Here is an 18,162-nt window from a genome sequence, read left to right as displayed (position 1 = left end):
TTCAAACCATACGGCTCCCCGGCAAAATGACCGAAAATGAAGAAGCCTTAACGAAAGACATCAAGTTCTTGAAAACAAGTCGACGTTTTCTCCATGTACTACAACCATTTTCACTTATTTGTGCACTAGATCATGAGCCATCCTGCCTGATTTGTAGGTGGCAGCGTTTATGATGCACTGTCGGCAGCAAAAGTTAAAGAGATATGGGTTTTGTTTTAAATAATATATATTTCCGGTCCCTCCCTTAGGCCATTCACCTGGAATGTCTACAGGTATAATTGAGCTTACATGCTCCACCCGTTGGTATTAATACCAGGCGAATCAATCCTGAGGCAGCGCTACAGGAAATTTGTCTTGACACACGCATCCCGTAAAATATTGCTGTCGACTGCACCGCCACGAACAATTTGAAAGGAAGCGTTCATGAGCCAAATTCATTTTTGCTCATGCAGCATTGAAGAGAAATTAAGGAAATCGTGCGTTCAGAGGAAAAATAATTGCAACCACTTTTCACGCTACTGTAGTATTATTTTAATTTTATGCTCCCCTGTACACTTGCGGATTTATCATACCCTAAACAAAAAACGTCAGCGGCATAAGAAAGACACATATCAACCAGCTGATAATTTGCGGAACATGTGTATTGAAAGTCGTGCGTCTTTCTTTGACCATGCTGATCATTCGAGTGGAAGGAGGCTTCACTGTAAGTCACTAGTTGCCTGCGCGTTGGCTTCACTGCCGGACGCTGGAGCTCTGCTTTTTAATTAGAATTCCCAGCAGACTGCTGCATTTTTGAATGTTCAGACTTATACGACAGACAAAAATAGGAAACATTTCTTTCTTTCCTTGGCGAAGGCCGAGAATACACCTAGAACGCACTAGAAATCCAAAAGGAAGGGATTGTACGTCTGAAACTGACCTTTTGGTGCCTGTGAAAATAATTAGACAAGTCAATTATTTGCAGAAGTTTGCAAGCACCGCCTGTATTTTGCGGCAGCACCACAAACTGAATGTGTAGGACATTTCATACCCGCAGATACGCCGCATAACGAGCGGCCCTTTTAACCGCTGGCGACGTTTCTCCGAACCTGGCGGAGCCGCAGCGAACCAAAGAACTAGAACCGGCAACTATGTGCCCTCGCTCGCGCATGCGCTCTGCTTTCCGTCCGGCCGATCCCGTCGGTTGCGGAGCTCCGTGATGTGTCGGTCGGGGATGCGGGCTTCGCGTCTCGTCGGCCTTGTTCTTCGGCCAAATTGACGCCAGCGAAGCTGCGAAGCAAAACCCGGGAAGCATTACGCTCGTCGTGCTCTGGACGTCGTTCCAGGGTCACGCCGCGACGCGACGGACTTTCGCACGGTCAAGCTGGACTAACACCTAGGAAGCCCTGGCTTCTCCGCTACACCAGGTAAAAAGCGGTGGCGATAAGCCTGGCTCGCTCTACGCGGAAGCTCCCTTTCTCGGCGCCCCGCGGCCGGTGACAGTCGTGCGGACAGTCGCCCCTCGAGATCCCGCCTCGCCAGGCCGCGTGCATAGCGATGCAAGCAGCGATATTTCACGGTCCCAGGTTGCATGCTATCGATTCAGCGGGCCACTGGTGCTGTGCGTTACTTCGACTTAGGCTTATCCGTCGAGTTCGCGTCCCGCGACGGAAGTGCCGTTGCCAAATTTAGCGGCAAGGAGGCTTTATATTCGGGGTGCCCAGACACCCCGATACGGTCGGTACCCGGGCCCGCAGGCCGCTTTCGAGCGCTGCGCTGCTGCAACCGCCGGCCGACGTCGGGGTGTCGAGCCAGCGTCGGACCGTCCCTGTATCGATTGTCTTACGCGAGTAACCTAAGCTCGGCGCCGAGATCCCCGGGCCAGCGATAACTCCCCGGCCCCTTTGTGTTCTGGCGTAATTTCTCCGCTTATCACGGCATCCTCCCGACTCTTTTCCGGTGCAGTGGCGAGCGCAGGCCACTTAGGCGGCGTCTCGTTGCGCTGACAAGCCGGCGCAACCTCAATCATAAAAGCATTGCGCTGTCAAACGGCCCGCACTTGTGGCGCTCGTTTTTGTGGGCGGAGCCGCACGCGCTGGGGAATGCCAGGGGGACCGTGACGCGCGCGTCAGAGCGCTGTTCCACACAGCGGCTGAACTGGCCGCTTCGCCGGCGGTGAGAAAACAAAGTAGAAGTGGCTTAATCAGCTGTGAAGTTCACGCGTGATGCGTAATGGCCCTTTTCTTTGTAGTTTTTTTCCCCTTTTCTTTCTTAGTACCAGTAGCGTGCTTACTGACCATCTTACTTACGACTCTTGTGATTGGGAAGCCTGCAGTGTTATCGCTCACGAGTCAAACAGTTTGATTACCGATAATAAGCTCCGTGTGAAGCAGACGCGGGCTGTCAGTCAAACTCGCGAACTAGAATGCCTTGTTGGAACCGGGAAGCCTGCTTTATCGGGCCAGTTCGTGTCGTGGAGTGAATGTTGTTGACGGTGGCTCAGTGTAGCGGCTAGCCTTTGCTCAAGGCAGCTCCAGATCTTTCACAATGTATTTTTTCCCGGGCTGTAATAGAGGTGGTTGGCCGGTCTTCTCGGAGCATCGCACCGTCACTGTCAGTTCGCGCAGAATAATAGCTAGCATATGCTCACGACAGCTGCGCACCGTTTCCGCAGATTGGACTCATGTAGTGCGTGCATCAACAGGGCATTGCACCTTCTTTTTTTTTCTGTTTGTCAAACCGATGCATTGCTAGGCTGTTGAGGTTTGGCATTATGTTGTCAGCCTTCGAAGAGTGACTTGGGAATCTTTTGAGGCATGTGCGTGCACTTGAGGATTAAGCAGGACCTCACTGTTCAGAAATTATACTAACAGATGAGAGCAGGTTGTCACTAGTTTTCAGTTCACTGCTAGTGGCAAGGAGACGACAGAGCTTACCACGTTTAGTGAAAGGGATTTGTGTGGACCGCAGTGTTGGGAAATTGCATTCCGTAATATCTTTGCCACAGTCTAAACCAAAAGTTTTTGCTGTGTCTAGCACTGTAGTTTAGAGACTGAAATGTTACTGTTTCTTGAGCTGGTGTTTTGCCATGCAGGCTAAAGTTCACTAGAAGTGGCACTGTTCTTGTGTGCATCTAAATGAAACACGCTGTCCACTGCATCGCATAACGCAGGCTGACTTGCACATGTGCCCCATTCCTCCCATAACTGAATAAGCTGTGAATGGGGAAATGCATTGCCAATCGCTGCTCTTGAGTGCACCTAGATGGCTAGAAATGGCTCATTAATTTGAATGTGGTTTGAATTGAATGGATTAGGTGCAAGGATGCTCAGGCAGAAGTTATCAATTGCTCGGATGGTTATGGGGCAGTCAGGGTACTTAAGCACGGGATTAAATACTCATGGGAAATTCTGAGATGAGTTTTACCATCGCATAGTCGTAGTATTTACAGGACTCAGCTTTGTTGGAATGAAAGCCTATTTATGGTATTGTGATGTGCAGCATCACCCCGCATGCGTATTAAAATATTCTAGCTTTGTTCAGTAGTGTTTTGGTTGATGGAACATTCTTTGCCATTGCCTGTACTGCACTATTTTGTAACATTCTGTGTGTTCCCCATAGTCTGGAGCATTGCCAAGGTTTGATAACTGCATCAAGCATGAATTGCTGTACATTTATTCATGACACTGCAGCCAGCAGCCTATTTAGGATGTGGTATCTTTGCTGCTTGTGCAGAAGTATGTCCTAATATTCTTTTGAAGTTATTTTCAAGTCAGCTTGTCGCAAAATACAATGAAATCGCTCCCATTTACTCTTGTCTGAGTGTCAAACTTTGCTTGCCCAGAGACTTGCACTTTGTCTTCATTGACAGGCTGCAAAAGAAATATTGTTTCCAAAGTAAGAGCTAGAGTGGATCTGGTTACCGTGCTGTTAAAGTAGAAACCATTGAATGGCAGGCGGTAACCATAGCATGTTCTCATATTCAAAGATTGTAAACGTAGTTGTTAGTGTTAACGGATATTTCAGGGGCTCATGAGAGTGCTTTTTGTGTCTGTGAAAGCTTTTTGCTTTACATAATAAGGATTGCTGCTCACATAAAAGCTGAATATTGAAAGTGAACCATGAATGCACCCATCATTTTAGTACTCAGTCTCCTCTAGCTTTGCAGGGAATCATGAATTAACCACAGAACCTGCTTATGATTTTATATATGTATATTTAATGATGTTATGTCTAGCAAAACCAGATCAGCGTTTATTGCTTGCTGGCTCATACTGCAGCATTCTTCAGGCAGAACTTATGACTGTCTATTGCACGGCTGTTCATTATGTCTTCTTGCTTCATCCACCAGGAGAGTCAGGCCCCCGCAATGGCGCCGACGACGATTGAGACCGTCACGGTCGTCAGGCCGCTGAAGGTGAGTCACCACCTGGATTTTTTGTATGCTCTCGTTTTAATTTCAGAGACGCTGCAGAGGATTTGCGTCCACAATACTACCCATCCTCGTGGCTTCTGCCGCTACAGTGTGGTTGCCCTGAGAAATGTTTTTAAAGTTCACTGCAAGCTCCTGTTGTGGTGATGTTGTTTGGGGTGTGGACGGAAACTTTGTCACCTGTTACTGGGAGTAGCGCTAGTAGAGAACATTTTGTGCTCTTTTAGGTTAATATTGGGGGCCATGCATTATTCATGACTATGGGACGTGGCAAATTGTTGTGCTGACAGGGTATGCTGTTGAAGGCAGGTCGCACCACTAGCAGGAACCGTAGGTTTTCAATGAAGTCACTCTTTAAATATACTCTGGTGAAGTTTGAATGTGGAGGAAAACTTTCATGAATATTGTCTGACTTTGTTGTTTAGGTTTAAAACAGTTGGAGGGGCATTTAAGTTGTGTTAAGTTCTTAAGTGACATGCATTACAAGTGTTTGATCAGTTAATTCATGGTTTTCTTTGTAAATTTTCTTGTGTAAAATTTTGTTTGGTAGCATGCTTTCTACTCATGAAAGAAATATCCTTGAAGTCATCGCTGGTAGCATTCCTTTGTCCTTTCTTTTTCCTACTGTCATTTACCATGGACACTGCTAAGGAAAACTTTTCCTTTTTCTGGTAGGGGTGGTAATTGTGTGCAGTAATAATGTGATGGAAAGAAAGCGTTAATTATTCAGCTCTTCTTTTCATCTTTTGTTGAGCTGCCTTAACTGAGCAGTCTTTTTTGTGCATGATTAAACAGCCCCAGTGAAGTTGTCTTACTGAGTTCCTGGCCCTTAGCAGACCTTAACGTGGAAAAGGTTTTTTTTAAAGACATTTTCAAGATGTAAAACAGTTAAAATGCCACCTTTCATTTAATAGGAGGCAAAGAGCATTCTAATGCGTAAGATAGCGTGTAGATAGGATGAAGAGGTGCTCACATCTTTCATGCTTGCATTGCATATGCCTCTTATGATTATAGTCCCACGTGAAGTGGTTTGGTTCATCTGTCTGTCTTGCATTCATAAATTGCTTGTAGTGAATCGGCATTCATCAGCTGGAAGGGTAAACTGTCATCTTTTCTAGTATAACCTTGATAGTGAGTGGCAAATGAAGGTTTTTATTTCATGGGAGTTAGCACAGAGAGTTTCAGCTATTATGATTTGTGAGTAATAGGCAAAAATGGTGTGTCACTGTTAAGGAAGAGTTCCTTAGTATTGTGATGCAAGAAGCGACCAGATTTATCTCGATTGATGGCACCCAGGCTGAGGCGCTCCTACGTTTTTCCAGAATGTTCTAGTAATTTTGCACGCTTTACCTTGAAAGTTCGCTCTCCGCTTTAAATTCAGGACATCCGAGAGCGGGGGACATTTGGTTCGACGCCCACCGAGCACACTTGTTACTGCATCGTTGCCGACTGATTCAGTTCTTTGCGGGTGCAAGTCAGCCCAAATGAAGTCTTATTTAGAAGTCATTTTCGCCGTCTTTCTGCTTTCCCCACTGCAGTCACCACTAAGTGATAGTATGTAATCTTCCTATTGCAAGTTAGGGCTGTTACTCAGCGTTTGCTTTTAAGCTTATTTTATACCTGACTCTAGTTGTTGATTAGTTTGTGCTCCCATTGGTTGCTGGCAGCGATGGCTTGATCATTATTCACCGTCCAAAATACTTTAAAGCCTACTGGCACATGCACTCCTGTGAAGCATAGTGGTACTGGAAATGGTGTGCATGAAAGGACAGCATGGTGGGAAGGGCTACTGTGCGTCCTTCATTTAGTGCTTAACTTAGCTCCTGAAATTACATACATCAGAGTGGTCTGCAATACTGTAGCAGCTATGTATTCAAAGGACTCTTTGGCAAGCATATCTCAGTGCGAAATTGTTGAAAATCACTGCGGTTAAAGTCTGCCTGCTTATTTTGAGGGAACTTTCTGCTGCTTTGCTTTAAACACCTTTTTTTTTATTTCAAACGAAAATCCATTTACAAAGGTGCAATACGCACAATGCTCTAGGACCCATAGCCAGAGGCTAGTTTCGTGTCCATCACAATACTGTACATTTTAAATGCGGCATGCGAAGACGACACATTGCGTTCATAAAGTAAATGTCACATTCTCAACAATTTAGAGATAAACAAAAGCAAGCGTACACAATACACACATCCTCACAAAAAGAAAAACAATGCACCCTAACTTCACATATTCAAATTGCTTTATACTTTTTTGCTCTAGATGCATGGCTAAGTTTTATTGATATATGGTTATCAGTAAGAGTTTCTGCACTAAGCACTATATATTTGGTTCACATGTGATTCACAGCGAGGACCCCAGAATTGGGCACACGAAAACAAACAGTTCTTTATTAATGTGCACATATGTGCATATACTTGTAATGCATCCTGTGTTACAATGTGTCAATGTGCCGGACTGACCTTTTTAAAATGTCTTTTTTCCCCAAAACGGTTTCGGAATGGAACAAGCTGCCTGAGGAAGTAGTGTCCATATTATCAAATGATTCATTTTCTTCCATGCTGTGACATTTTTTTGTGTATAATAATTCCGTGTTCTTTCTATCTCATTGTTATCTTTTTTTTTTGTAACCACCTGCACGCGGTGGCATTTGTGTACTTTTTCTTCTACCCCCCCCCACTGTAATGCCAGCCAATGGCGCTGTGGGTATGATGATAAATAAATAAATAAATAAAATGTCAGGGCATGGAATTCCTCCGTCTTCTTGGCGCGAGCTTGTGCTGTGATAGTCTGGCACTGGCTGGCACGGCTGTGTCATTTATTACAAGGCATGGGCAAGTGTCCCAATTTTAATTGGCCTCGCTCGCTCTCGGCCTTTTTATAGATCTGGGAAGGGCGAACGGTGGAGATGATGATGCATGGATGCGTTTCGCGGCCCGGCATTCGTCTCGAAAGCGGCTGGCGCGGAGCATCATAATTTTGAGAGCCGCCTTGTCAAATCGAAAACGAGGGCACCTGTCCATCCTCACGCAATGTCGCACGCACGACCGGCCGGTCGACGGTCGGTCGCTGCACTGCCAAGTGACCTCTCTCTGCGACTGCAGTCGGCTTTCTCTTCTTCTCCGCCGTCGGCGACCTGGAAAAGTCGCGACCTTCCTGCAATGGAGCGACCCGCCGGCGGACGACCCAAGAGCGTTCCTTACCCGCGCCTCCCTTCTTGTTCGTTCCTCGGCCCTGCGTGACAGACCCCTCCGACCGACGCACTGGCGTCGTCTTTTCATCGCCGCTTCGGCGGCGCTTTTTTTCTGCGACTAATTTTTTTCCGTCAGTCGCGCGTGATTCTCTCGGCGATTTCTTTTTGCTGCGTCCCTTGGTTTCTCGTGCGTTGTTTCTGAACGTGATGCATTTCTCATTTTCTCGTTCTTTTCACTTTTTGCTTTTCAAGTCTTGCATGCTCGTCCAACAACTTGGGCTCCCTTTCGTGCTTTCGACGTTCCCCGTTTCTAATACCCCCCCGTCCTTCTTTTACCCGTCGCTTTGTTTTGCTCTCGTCGGTGCCGATCTTGTTCGGCCTTTTTGCGTTTTTTTTTTCGACTGAGGCGCGTAAGCCCTCGTCTCGACCGCGGTCCAAAGGGCTAGCTTTAACCCCTTGCGCTCGAGGCTCTTCCCCTCTGCTCCCTAAAACTTCCTTTATTCCCTTTACTTTTACCGACCCGGGGAGGGAGTGTCAACCGCTGCCCGATCGGTGGGAAGGGCGGACCCTAGTCGGCCCTTTAAAAGGTCAAACGGCGAAACGGGGAGTGACCGGCGGAGACTGCAAAATGGCGCATTTGCAGCACGGCGGACGCTGCGTTGTCGCTTCCCCCTCCTCCTCCCTCCATCGTTGTTACCATAAGCTGCGCGCTAAATGCCGGGGAGGCCCTGGGTTGTGTCGCGGTTTGGCTGTGGCGACGCGGCTTGTCCTTGACTTTTTGGCGAGAGAGAAGAGCCTTTATCGCGGCTTATCCGAGTTGTACGAACCGAGGCGTAGTGGATGGAAACGTTAACCCGTTCGTTGCCCGCGTGTTTTGCTCGTACGAAAGCTTCGCGGGGGAGGAGGTAACGTTACTTGGATGCCAGACCGTATGCAGAAGGCATTGGCAAAACGCTGTTTCCATGGGGATGTCGGCGCGTGTCTTTAGTTTGCCATCTTATATCGCATGCACCCAAGGCTGCGAGGGGAAGGTCGGGGGACGTCAACATGTTTTTCGCTCTCGCTCTTCTGATGCAGCCGATTGCGCAATCTCCACGGTTCTGATAAAGTTGAAACGGGCTAAAGTTTCAGTAAAGTTGGGAAATTTTAAACAAGGCGGGCGTGTAAAATGTTTTGTCGCGCTTTTCTTACTGCGTCAGCGCTACAAGAGTTGCCTTTCCGTTATGCGTAATTGATTCCTTTATCTGGCCTAGGGCATTTTTTTTTCCTGGTCGAGCATTTCTCACTCTTCCCGGCCCTTAGTCCGGGGCCCCATGGACCCTGTGTATTCTGCCTGTGAGGCGGAGTTCCATCGCAGCCTCAAATTCATTTTATTTATTTTTTGAACCTGAAATAATTTTGCTTCATACACCAATAACGCACCTACACTCACGCTCTGCTGTAACGCACCCATCACTGCATACCCCGCGAACTCTCATTTTTACTGCCTTTAACTGGCCAGCCGTGGTGGCGGAAAAAAAACAAAACAAAAAGAAACGCCGATAAAGTGAACTCGAAGCGTTCGAGCAGTGGCAGTAGGTCACCTTCCCATCACCGCTGGCACCGTACCGCTAAAAGGCCTCTCCGGTCTACGGCGGGAACTTTCGGCGGCGGTCCCTCTTCGAGCGGATGTCTATAGCTACCGGCAGGCAGTTCCTGAAATCTCATCACGTCTTCCGTCTTGGGGCAGCGGATAAGACCTTTCGCGGTGCCGTGGCCCAGGTCGCTTGCCCTACCCTGTGCCCCTTTTCCTTGCCCTCTCTCTCTTCCTAAGTCGTTTTCTCCCCCACTCTCCCGTTTTACGTCTTCCCGTCCTCGATCTCGGGATGTTTGGCGTTCGGGCGGCTCCGGCCGGCGCTCTCTGCTTGCTGGAGCTCTGCTCTTCGGACGAGTAGCTTCCCGCGCGCTTTCTTCTGGCGAAACGGGCGTTCGTTCCTCCCCCCCCCCCCCCACCCCCCCCCCCTCCCCCTTTTTTTTAAATCTTGTTTCTTATTGTATCGGGGCCCGACTCTTCGTTCCTCGCACTCAGCCCGTCCGTGCGCCCTCTTTCCGTGAAGAATCTCGCAGCCGCCGCCCGCTCGCAACGCGGCGACAGCGCTTCTTTGCTCGCATGCCGACGCTCATTTTCACGGCTGCTGCGGAACGAAAAGCGCTCTTTCCCTTTCTCTCTCTCTCTCTCTCTCTCCGGAGCTTTCATAATGCACGCACGCGAGCCTCGGCCCGTTTTGCGCTCTGCTCCGTCGTCGTAGCGCGAGCGCGCGTGTCGGCTTCTCCGGGGCAGACGGCTTCGTTTTGCAGGCGCCCAGCTCTGCGCGTATGTGTGTTTGTGTGCGTGCATACGTGCGTGCCTGCCTGGTTCGCTCTCGGAGCAAGCGCTTTCTTCTTTTCTTTCTTTTGCGTGCGTATCCTTTCCGTCCTACTTGCTGTGTGCGTAAGCTTACCGAGTGCGGTGAGGCGCGCCCCTGGAATCATCCTCTGCGCCGCCGCCTCGCTCCGTCTGTCGCTCGGCATTTTTTCGGGAGGCGCGCGCGATCGAATTACGAAGAAACGCGCGCGCGCTGCCGTCGTTGTCGTCGTCTTCCCTCTTGGCCGTTGGCTTTTTTGCGGAATGCCGTTCCTCTTCGTCCCTGCACTGCTTGCGCGCGCATCTGACAACTCTTCGTCGGGAGATGTTCTCGCCGGCCGGCGTGCCGCGGTAATTAATGGCTCATCGCGTTGCAGCCTCCGGGAGCGCGTGTGTAACACTGGTTGGAGGTAGTAGGTACATTAACGCCCACTTCAGGGCGCCCGCATAGCTGCTATTTTTGTTTTTTAAACTTTCGGAGTGATGTAGAGACGCTTGCTCTGGTTATCAGCTGGAAACGGCGACTACCGCCTCCGTCCTATAGCGGTCCTTCCTTCCTTCCTTCCTTCCTTCCTTCCTTCCTTCCTTCCTTCCTTCCTTCCTTCCTTCCTTCCTTCCTTCCTTCCTTCCTTCCTTTTTTTTAAAGTTTCCCTACGGGACCTCGGGCTTCAATCGTGGACCATATAAATTTGACCTTCCGCTTAGTTAGAGGTCAAACCATGAAAAAGGGACAAAGAAATTGAATCAGTATCCATGACCGGAATTACGGCCGCTCAGCGAGACCACTGGGCTATCGCCGGAGCCAACACTTCTCGTGTTAAACTGCACCACTCTCTCGCACTGTGCATCGGAGAGCGTCGTCTCCGTCATCTTCCATCTGGTCCGTCCCTCGGCACTGCCTGCTCACCGTCGCCTTCTGCGTAGCACAAATCTGTGCTTTCGCTCTGATTCGAATTGAGTAAACATTCTCTGTAGCTTTTTTATTTTCACCCGCGTGAGAGTATCCACGATTAAAGTGTACTAATGACTGCATTTATGCTACAAAATTGAGCGTAGCGGAATTAGGCACGTCACCTGGTTCCGTGTCTTCAGCTTAGAACGGAAGTCTTCCTCGTTTTGGAACTGTAGCTAGAAGTATTTCTATAGGTCCTAGCGTAATTCATGGTTCCACATTCTGCACGTCTGCCCATGCCTGTTTTTGCGAGTGAGCGACTTAATGAACCCTTCACCCCCGCCCACCTTCAGACGTGGCTGTATGGTAGCCGACAACAGCTAGGAGGGTAGTGTGCCCCCCAGCATTAGCGTCACGTATTGAACTGTGCGAGCTTAGGGTTGATAGGACCTGGCAGTAACTATCGCTCACGACTGGCCTTCCCCAACGCTGCTGGGTAAGAGGTTTGCCCGTCGCTTGAGAAAGCGCGTGCGTCGCTCGGCGGCGGAGGAGCGAGACAAAAGAAGAGGCGAACCAAGCCAGCTCTTTTGTCTTCCCAGCTGGGCCAGCTTGTTTTGGGGGTGAGGGGGAAGAGGGGGGGGGGGGGCACGCACGCACGCACGTGGAGCACCTCGCGCGCTGCGCCGGGGCGGAGCGGACGGGCTTTCGAGCCGCGCCGAGGCGCTGGGAGGGCAGTGGTGGCGGCGGCGGTGCAGGTTGCGTTGGTTCAAGGATGGGAGGAGGAGAGAGAGGGTGTGTGAAAAACAAAACAAAGCAATTCCTGCTCAGCGACCGCGCACCGAAGCGGAGCGCGTTGCCTGCCGCTGCCAGCCGGTTCGGTACCGAAGTTTAGCGCGGCGCGAGGGGAAAGGGAGCGTGCAGGTAAGAGAGGAGGCTCCGAGCATAAATTGAACTTCTGTATATACGAGACACACAAAGGCTGCGTCAAGGCGTGGTGCGCAGCCGCCTGGTTCGATGTGCATCTTGGGTCTTATTTTTCTTCAATTTCTTAGACGATGTTATCGGCAGGGTCTGGCCTTTATCGTCTCGCGAGCGAGCGGAGTGGGGGCGCTGGCGGCGGGTTTCCGAAGCGATCGCTTCTTTGTTTCGGCCGGGTCGTCTGTGAGCCCGACGTGGCCCGCGCGTGTGTGTGCATACACGCGCCTGTTGTTTATCCGTTTTTATTGGCCGCGAAGTCTCGCGCTCTGCGCGCTGATCCTGTATAGACGGGGGCCTGCGAAGCATGCCGTCGATGCAGTTAACGGTTGGAGACGGGCCGAGGCAACGCTGACGCGCAGAGCCTCGTCTCAAGGCGCGGCTGTAACGCGCAGCCGGTAACAGCGCAGCGTATGTAGTGTACAAGTTCAAGGAATGCGAGAACTGTGGACTTGGCTCGCGCTTGGGAACGGAATTTTGTTACCTCAGCACACACCACCAGGAGGTATTAAAGGAGCTGTGCTTGTAGAGGGAAAATATCTGAAAAATGAACAAAATATTGTGCACGTGTCGCTCATCTCTTGCAAACATTTTAATGGACTGTCCATAGATTTTCGATAGGCGGTGTATTGAATTTATATAAAGGCCGCCTAGGGAATGTTCGTTGATAGCACGTTTTTGAAGTTCGCCCGCTTATCGTTTGGGACGACCGGTACAGGCGACACCTGGCGACAAGTGGCTAGTGTGAGGACCACAGGTGTCCGATGTTCTCGGCTGCCGTTCTTTACGCCGCTGCGGTGTCTCAGTGGCTATGGTGTTCGGCTGATGACCCGAAAGACATCGGTTTGATCCTGGCCGCAGCAGTGGCATTTCGATGGAGGCGAAATGCTAGAGGCCCGTGTGCTGTGCGATGTGAGTGCATCCTGAAGCACCCCAGGTGGTCGAAATTATTCCGGAGCCCTCCATTAGCGCGTCCCCATAGCATTGGTCGCTTTGGGACGTTAAACCCATATAAACCATAACCTACATCTCGTTCGTTGCGTCGACAGGTAACGGTTCTGCATGCTGCTCCGCGCACACCAGACGCGCAACACCCTCTAGACTGTAGTCCGCGGCGCGCGCTTCGTCGTGACCCGTCAGCGTGTTTGTGCGCGGTTGTGCACGCCTCTGACGCTTCGGAGAATCCGCTGCGCGTACTCCGCAATCTCGTGTCGTGAAACGGGGCCCCCCGCCCCGACGGGGGATTTCACGGAATGTGCACCTGGCGTGCTGCTCGCGTAGGGCGGGGTTCGGCTGGTTAACACGGCGCCCCTGCTGCTCCAGGTTAATCTGTTGCGGACTCACTCCGACGCCGCGCACGAAGCTTGGACAGGGCGTCCGTGCGTCGAAATTAAGGATCAAAAATGCTTGACAGACGCCGTGCGGTGATCGTCTCAGGGGGACACTGAATGCTATTCGATCTATTCGATTGAATTCCGTCTAGTTGGATTGTTAGGTCTTTTTTGTCGATGAATATCTTCCCCACCCCTGTTCGGCTGAAACTCGTGACGTAGATGGCGGAAGTGGATGGCGAGGATGTCTAGCCTCGGAGATCCGCAAATAGGAAAGTACTGGTCGCCGTCGCAGTTCGCTTGTGAAAACTACTGTCCATGGCGGCATTTGTCCTTTGGTCTATTACAGCTTATAAGTTCCGTTCAAGTAACTTTTTTTTTTTCTACAGAACATGGTGACTAATATCCTAACCTTACTGCCGGGCAAATGCCTCTCCCATTGAGCTTTCAGTTGACCTTACCACCGCAGATTTCCTGACCTCATCCGCCCACCTCACTCTTTCTTTGCCCCTCCCCCTGCTACGTGTCCCTTGCTTGAAATCCACTCCGCTTACTTACGCCACCATGGGTAATCTTTCATTAACTTTCATCATCATTGACCGCAGCGGTGGCCTTGTGGTCTGAGCATCCGCCTCGCATGCGGGAGGTGTGGGGGTTCGATTCCCAGTGCCGCCGGGTACCCACCATTTATACAATGGGTACAAGCTTTCCCCTGCCTGGTTCTCGGCTTATTAATGTTGACATGCTTGGGAAATGGGTCTTTGACCCCACCTTGTGCAAACGAAAACACCTTGTGCCATGGCGCTATTTGGTCCCAGTTGCCCTTGCGCCAAAAAAAAAAAAAAATCACTGTCATTGGGACTTCAATTACGCCTATATTCTTTACCGCGCTCTGTATTTGTGGCAAGCGGCAGAGTCGACATGTTTTAACCCTTGGATCTGTTCAGTTTTTTCTTTGTGTCAAATATGCCATTCGCACACTTCCGACAAGGCGTTTGACTTGTTTCTGAGCTGGCGCAAATTGTGATTATTAGTCAAAATTAGTTGACAGGCGATTGCGGTATCCGGTAATGCGAAGTCTAAGCGCAACTCTTTAACACGCCACCTGAAACTGCTGGCAGATATGGTGTGTTGCGTTGCTAGTCACTCTGCGGGATCTTCCCGTGGCGGCCACCTTCAATCTCTATTCCCCCGTTCTCGCCGTGCCAGGTGGCGTTTCGCTCTGCCACTACCTGCCGCGGTTGTCAGGTGGCGTGTTGCGCCGACTACGCCGGCGGCCACGGCGCGTAATGCAGGAACGGCCACTTAAAGAGCTGCGCTCTAAAATTAGTTGACGAGGGAGCGCTATTCAATTTCTCCACCGCATGCACCATCTTTCTCCGACCACATAGCCCGCTGTGTCTGGGCGTCTCGCGCACCAACGCGTGCTGCTACGTAACACCTGTGGCGGCGGCGTTGGGACACAGAGTGCACGCTTGGCTGGGTGCACGTCGCATCCGAGGCGGGCTCGCAGGCGGTCGCGGCAGCGTGGGAAAGATAAGGGGCGCTCTCGCTGCATGTGGGGCTAACGGCTGCTGTAGGTAGGAGCGCGGGGGCAAGCTGCGAGGGTAAGGGGAGTTGAGGTAGGCACATCTTTCTCCCCGCTCTTTGCTCCACTCTGCTGCCGTCGGAATGGCTTCTGCGCTCTGTGCTGTGCTGCTGGCTGGTGCTGGCCTGCATATGTGTCGTCTGGTCTCTTCTCTCTCTCTGCTTTCGTGGCTTTCCCTTTTTAGCTGCTGCGCACTTTGCCGCGTGTCGCCCGAGATATTGCGCAACTGTGAGCGCATTTTCGCTGCCGGCTCTCCCCGGCGTTTATCTTTCCCTACTCTTGGCTGTCGCTTGCTTGGCCCGTTTTTTCCTTTGTTTTTGTTTCACCTGCACTCCGTGTGCGTCGCCCTGTCTCCCCTGCTACGTGTCTCGGCATGCCGCGCAGCTTTTCGTTTAATGAGCGAGCTTTCCGGCCTGTACCGCGTCCGAACGCGTAGGAGGAAGACGGGGCGGGGAAGGATAATCTGCTTCCAGGATCCTCCGTGCAGCTTCGGGCTCCGCTTGCCGGTTGTGTTTGCGTTGTTTTTATTTTCGCTGTCCGGCCAATGTATTAAAGTGCGCGTAGCCAGCGGAATCTTATCTCCTTGCCTTCACGACGACAGTAGGGGTGGGGAGAGTATGATGGTGGTAGTATTACGCAAGGGCAGAGAGGGCAGGAAGAGTGTGGCAACGAAAGGGACAGTACGGGGGGGGGGGGGGGGGGGGGGGGGGTATGCGGATGGCACTTTCGTGAGTTCAGTCTGCAGTGTCACGTGGTTTGCTGAGAGGAGAGGACAGGCAAGGCGCGGTAACGCTCCGGTGCTCGAACTCGGACACACTTATTTTGCGAGGAGGATAGGATATGGGGGGTGCCGCGTAACTGTAGCGCAGAGACCGTCGCCTCTCCTCGATCGGTCATGCTTGGCGTTGAGAAGAGGAGGGTACGAGGAGCAAGTAGAAAACAGAAAAAAAAAATGGCTAGGGGCTTTGGAATCGCCTCACTGAATGGTGGGTCCCCGCACTATCCCGTGGCCGAAAGAGTAGACGGCGTTACAGAGGCAAGGTGGGGCGATGTGGAAGATTATGTGAAAGATAGATTTTGGGGAAGAAGTAATAAGGAGGATTGTGGATAAAATTAGGGCACGCTTAAGCTCCGCCGTAAGGGTGTGACGCGACAGCCCTAATGGTTATTTTGCTACGGTCTTAATCATTGCCTCTTTCTAGTTACACACATTAGCACACATCAGTGGGCATACTAGACCACGTGTTACACCACAGGACACACGGTCTCCTTTTAGCCAATCCGAACTAACGTCCCTCAGAGGGCTAGTGGTAGCGTGCTCTACTAAGAACCTAACGGTAATGATTCCATTCTCGACTAATTACACCGAACGTCAGTAATTTAACCTACATCCTTGCATATCGTAATGACATATCAGTCACGCTACTGCCTCATAATCACAGTTTAACTCGAGGTTTAATCGTTTTCTGTTTACAGCTCAACGTGTTACGTCACACCCTCTCGACCAATCCTGAATTAGCGTGACAGCGCACGCGGTTTTTCCCCCGAACGTCCGCTTTTACGCTGTCGCGTTGAAAGGGAACACGAAGGTAACGGCGATGGAGAGCTCAAGGGTGCCCTTGCAAAGGACCCCCCCCCCCCCCCCCCCCCCCCCTCCCCCCGACGCTAGGGATATGAAAGGTGCACCATGAAAATGCGAATATACTCTTGCAGTAGCCCCATCCAACAGAGCGCAATTATACACTCACTGAGCGTTGTTATTTATTTATTTATTTAGAACATACTGCAGGCCTACAGTAGGCCCAAGCAGGAGGGGCGAATACATAATATATGAAAAAAAGAACAGGTTTAGCAAAATTGAAAAATGTTAAATACAAGTTGTAACACAAAATACAGCAATAAATACAAGGCTCATATGCAAAATACAAAAAGTAAACGTAGAAATAAATGGCTCTCAAATTAAATGCAGTGAAGAAAACATAGTCAAAAGAATCAGCTCTGGTTAAGAGATCTGGCGGACACCTGTTCCACTCTTCAATGGTGCGTGGAAAAAATGAGTATTTAAAGGCGTTAATCCTAGCACTGTAAGGGGTTAATGATTGTGTATGATGATTTCGTGTTTGGCGCGTAGTGTTAGGTTTGAGGAAGGGGTCTGCATTCATAGACATCTTTAAGGAACGAAACAGCGCAACTAAAACGAAGGACCAAGAAAAAGAGAGACACGAACAGCGCGTGTTCGTGTCTCTCTTTTTCTTGGTCCTTCGTTTTAGTTGCGCTGTTTCGTTCCTTAAAGATGCAATACCAACTCGCCCACTATGCTATGTTGCTACATTCATAGACAGTTTATGGTTTTTTAGTAAGAAAAGTAGTTTCAGTCTTTTGAATTTTCCGCCGCAGCTGTAATGTTTCAATACCGTGAGTTCGCATGAGGCGGTATCCACGACCTACGCACTTACAGTGAATATATCTTGGTGAACACGGTGTCAAAGCTAGCTCGGGTTTCTTTAAATTTTCATGAAGATCCCCTTCAGCTTTCCTGACTCGCGTGCATCGCGTCTGTAAATCCGCGGCGTGTATGAAGGTGAGGGCCCCTCCCGGCACACGCCTCACCCACCAGTCTCGCGCATTCTTTCATTTTTTCTTTCTTTCCGTCACGGCTGGAGGAAAAAACGAAAGCGCCAAGAAAAACAAACGACGACGCTGGGGTGGAGTCACGGGCGGCAAGGATGCTCGAAGGCCACCGCAGCCGGGGGGTGTACGAGGGGGGGAGGCTGCGGAGCACGGTGATTCTCGGAGGCTGCTCTCTCTCTCTCTCTCTCCGCTCATCCATACCACATTACAAGTGGGTGCGTTGGGCCAAAACCATTGGAACTAAAATTCCCTAGAACAACGGAGCAGTGGGAGGCCACTCTGCTCAGCTCGGGCCTTGCCATTCAGCAACAGATGATCAAACAAGCCCGGGCGGCAGCGATAGCCACTGGGGTCCTGAAATGACACCACCCGTTCTGTAACCTTTCATTTTCTTACTTTCTTTTACTTTTCTCAATAAATGTTTTCAACAACAACCGCTTTGGCGTCCGCCTGGATGGCCCAGTCTTGGCCGACTGAGTAGTGACTGGGTCCGTCCGTGCATGAGCAGTCTCAGCTCGCGGCAAAGCTCCACGGGTTCAACGGTGCCCGCGCGCGCGTGGGGAAACCCCTGCGAGGGATGCAACTTCTGCTGCTGCTTCTTTAGCGGGCGCGTAGCCGGATTGCGGCACGCCCCTGGTTTCCGTTTTTCAACTTCTGGTTATGTTTTGTTACTGTTCTTTATAATTTTTTTGTGGATTGGGGTGTCTTTATAGCGCTGTGTTCCTTGCTTTTCTCTGCTCATTGGGTAATGCACCGCG

General features: G+C 50.5%; 1 protein-coding gene across 4 annotated transcripts in view; it reads left to right on the top strand.

Annotated features, from left to right (window-relative positions):
- The first annotated feature begins 1,173 nt into the window (after positions 1-1,173).
- Positions 1,174-18,162, top strand: part of LOC149362576 (2,4-dienoyl-CoA reductase [(3E)-enoyl-CoA-producing], mitochondrial-like) — a 170,070-nt gene continuing 153,081 nt past the window's right edge. For all 4 annotated transcript variants that reach the window (XR_016289019.1, XR_016289018.1, XM_089573102.1 and 1 more), the window contains exons 1-2: positions 1,174-1,406; positions 4,331-4,396. Coding sequence is in view for 2 of the 4 variants with exons in the window: in XM_089573102.1 (XP_089429228.1) it covers positions 4,349-4,396 (48 nt within the window). In the remaining 2 variants the exon portion in view is untranslated. The remainder of the gene's footprint in view (positions 1,407-4,330; positions 4,397-18,162) is intronic.

The sequence above is a fragment of the Amblyomma mixtum genome, chromosome 2 (genome assembly GCF_055824585.1).
Source record: "Amblyomma mixtum isolate Tamu chromosome 2, ASM5582458v1, whole genome shotgun sequence".
Lineage (NCBI taxonomy): Eukaryota > Metazoa > Arthropoda > Arachnida > Ixodida > Ixodidae > Amblyomma > Amblyomma mixtum.
This window is presented reverse-complemented; position numbering and strand designations above follow the sequence as displayed.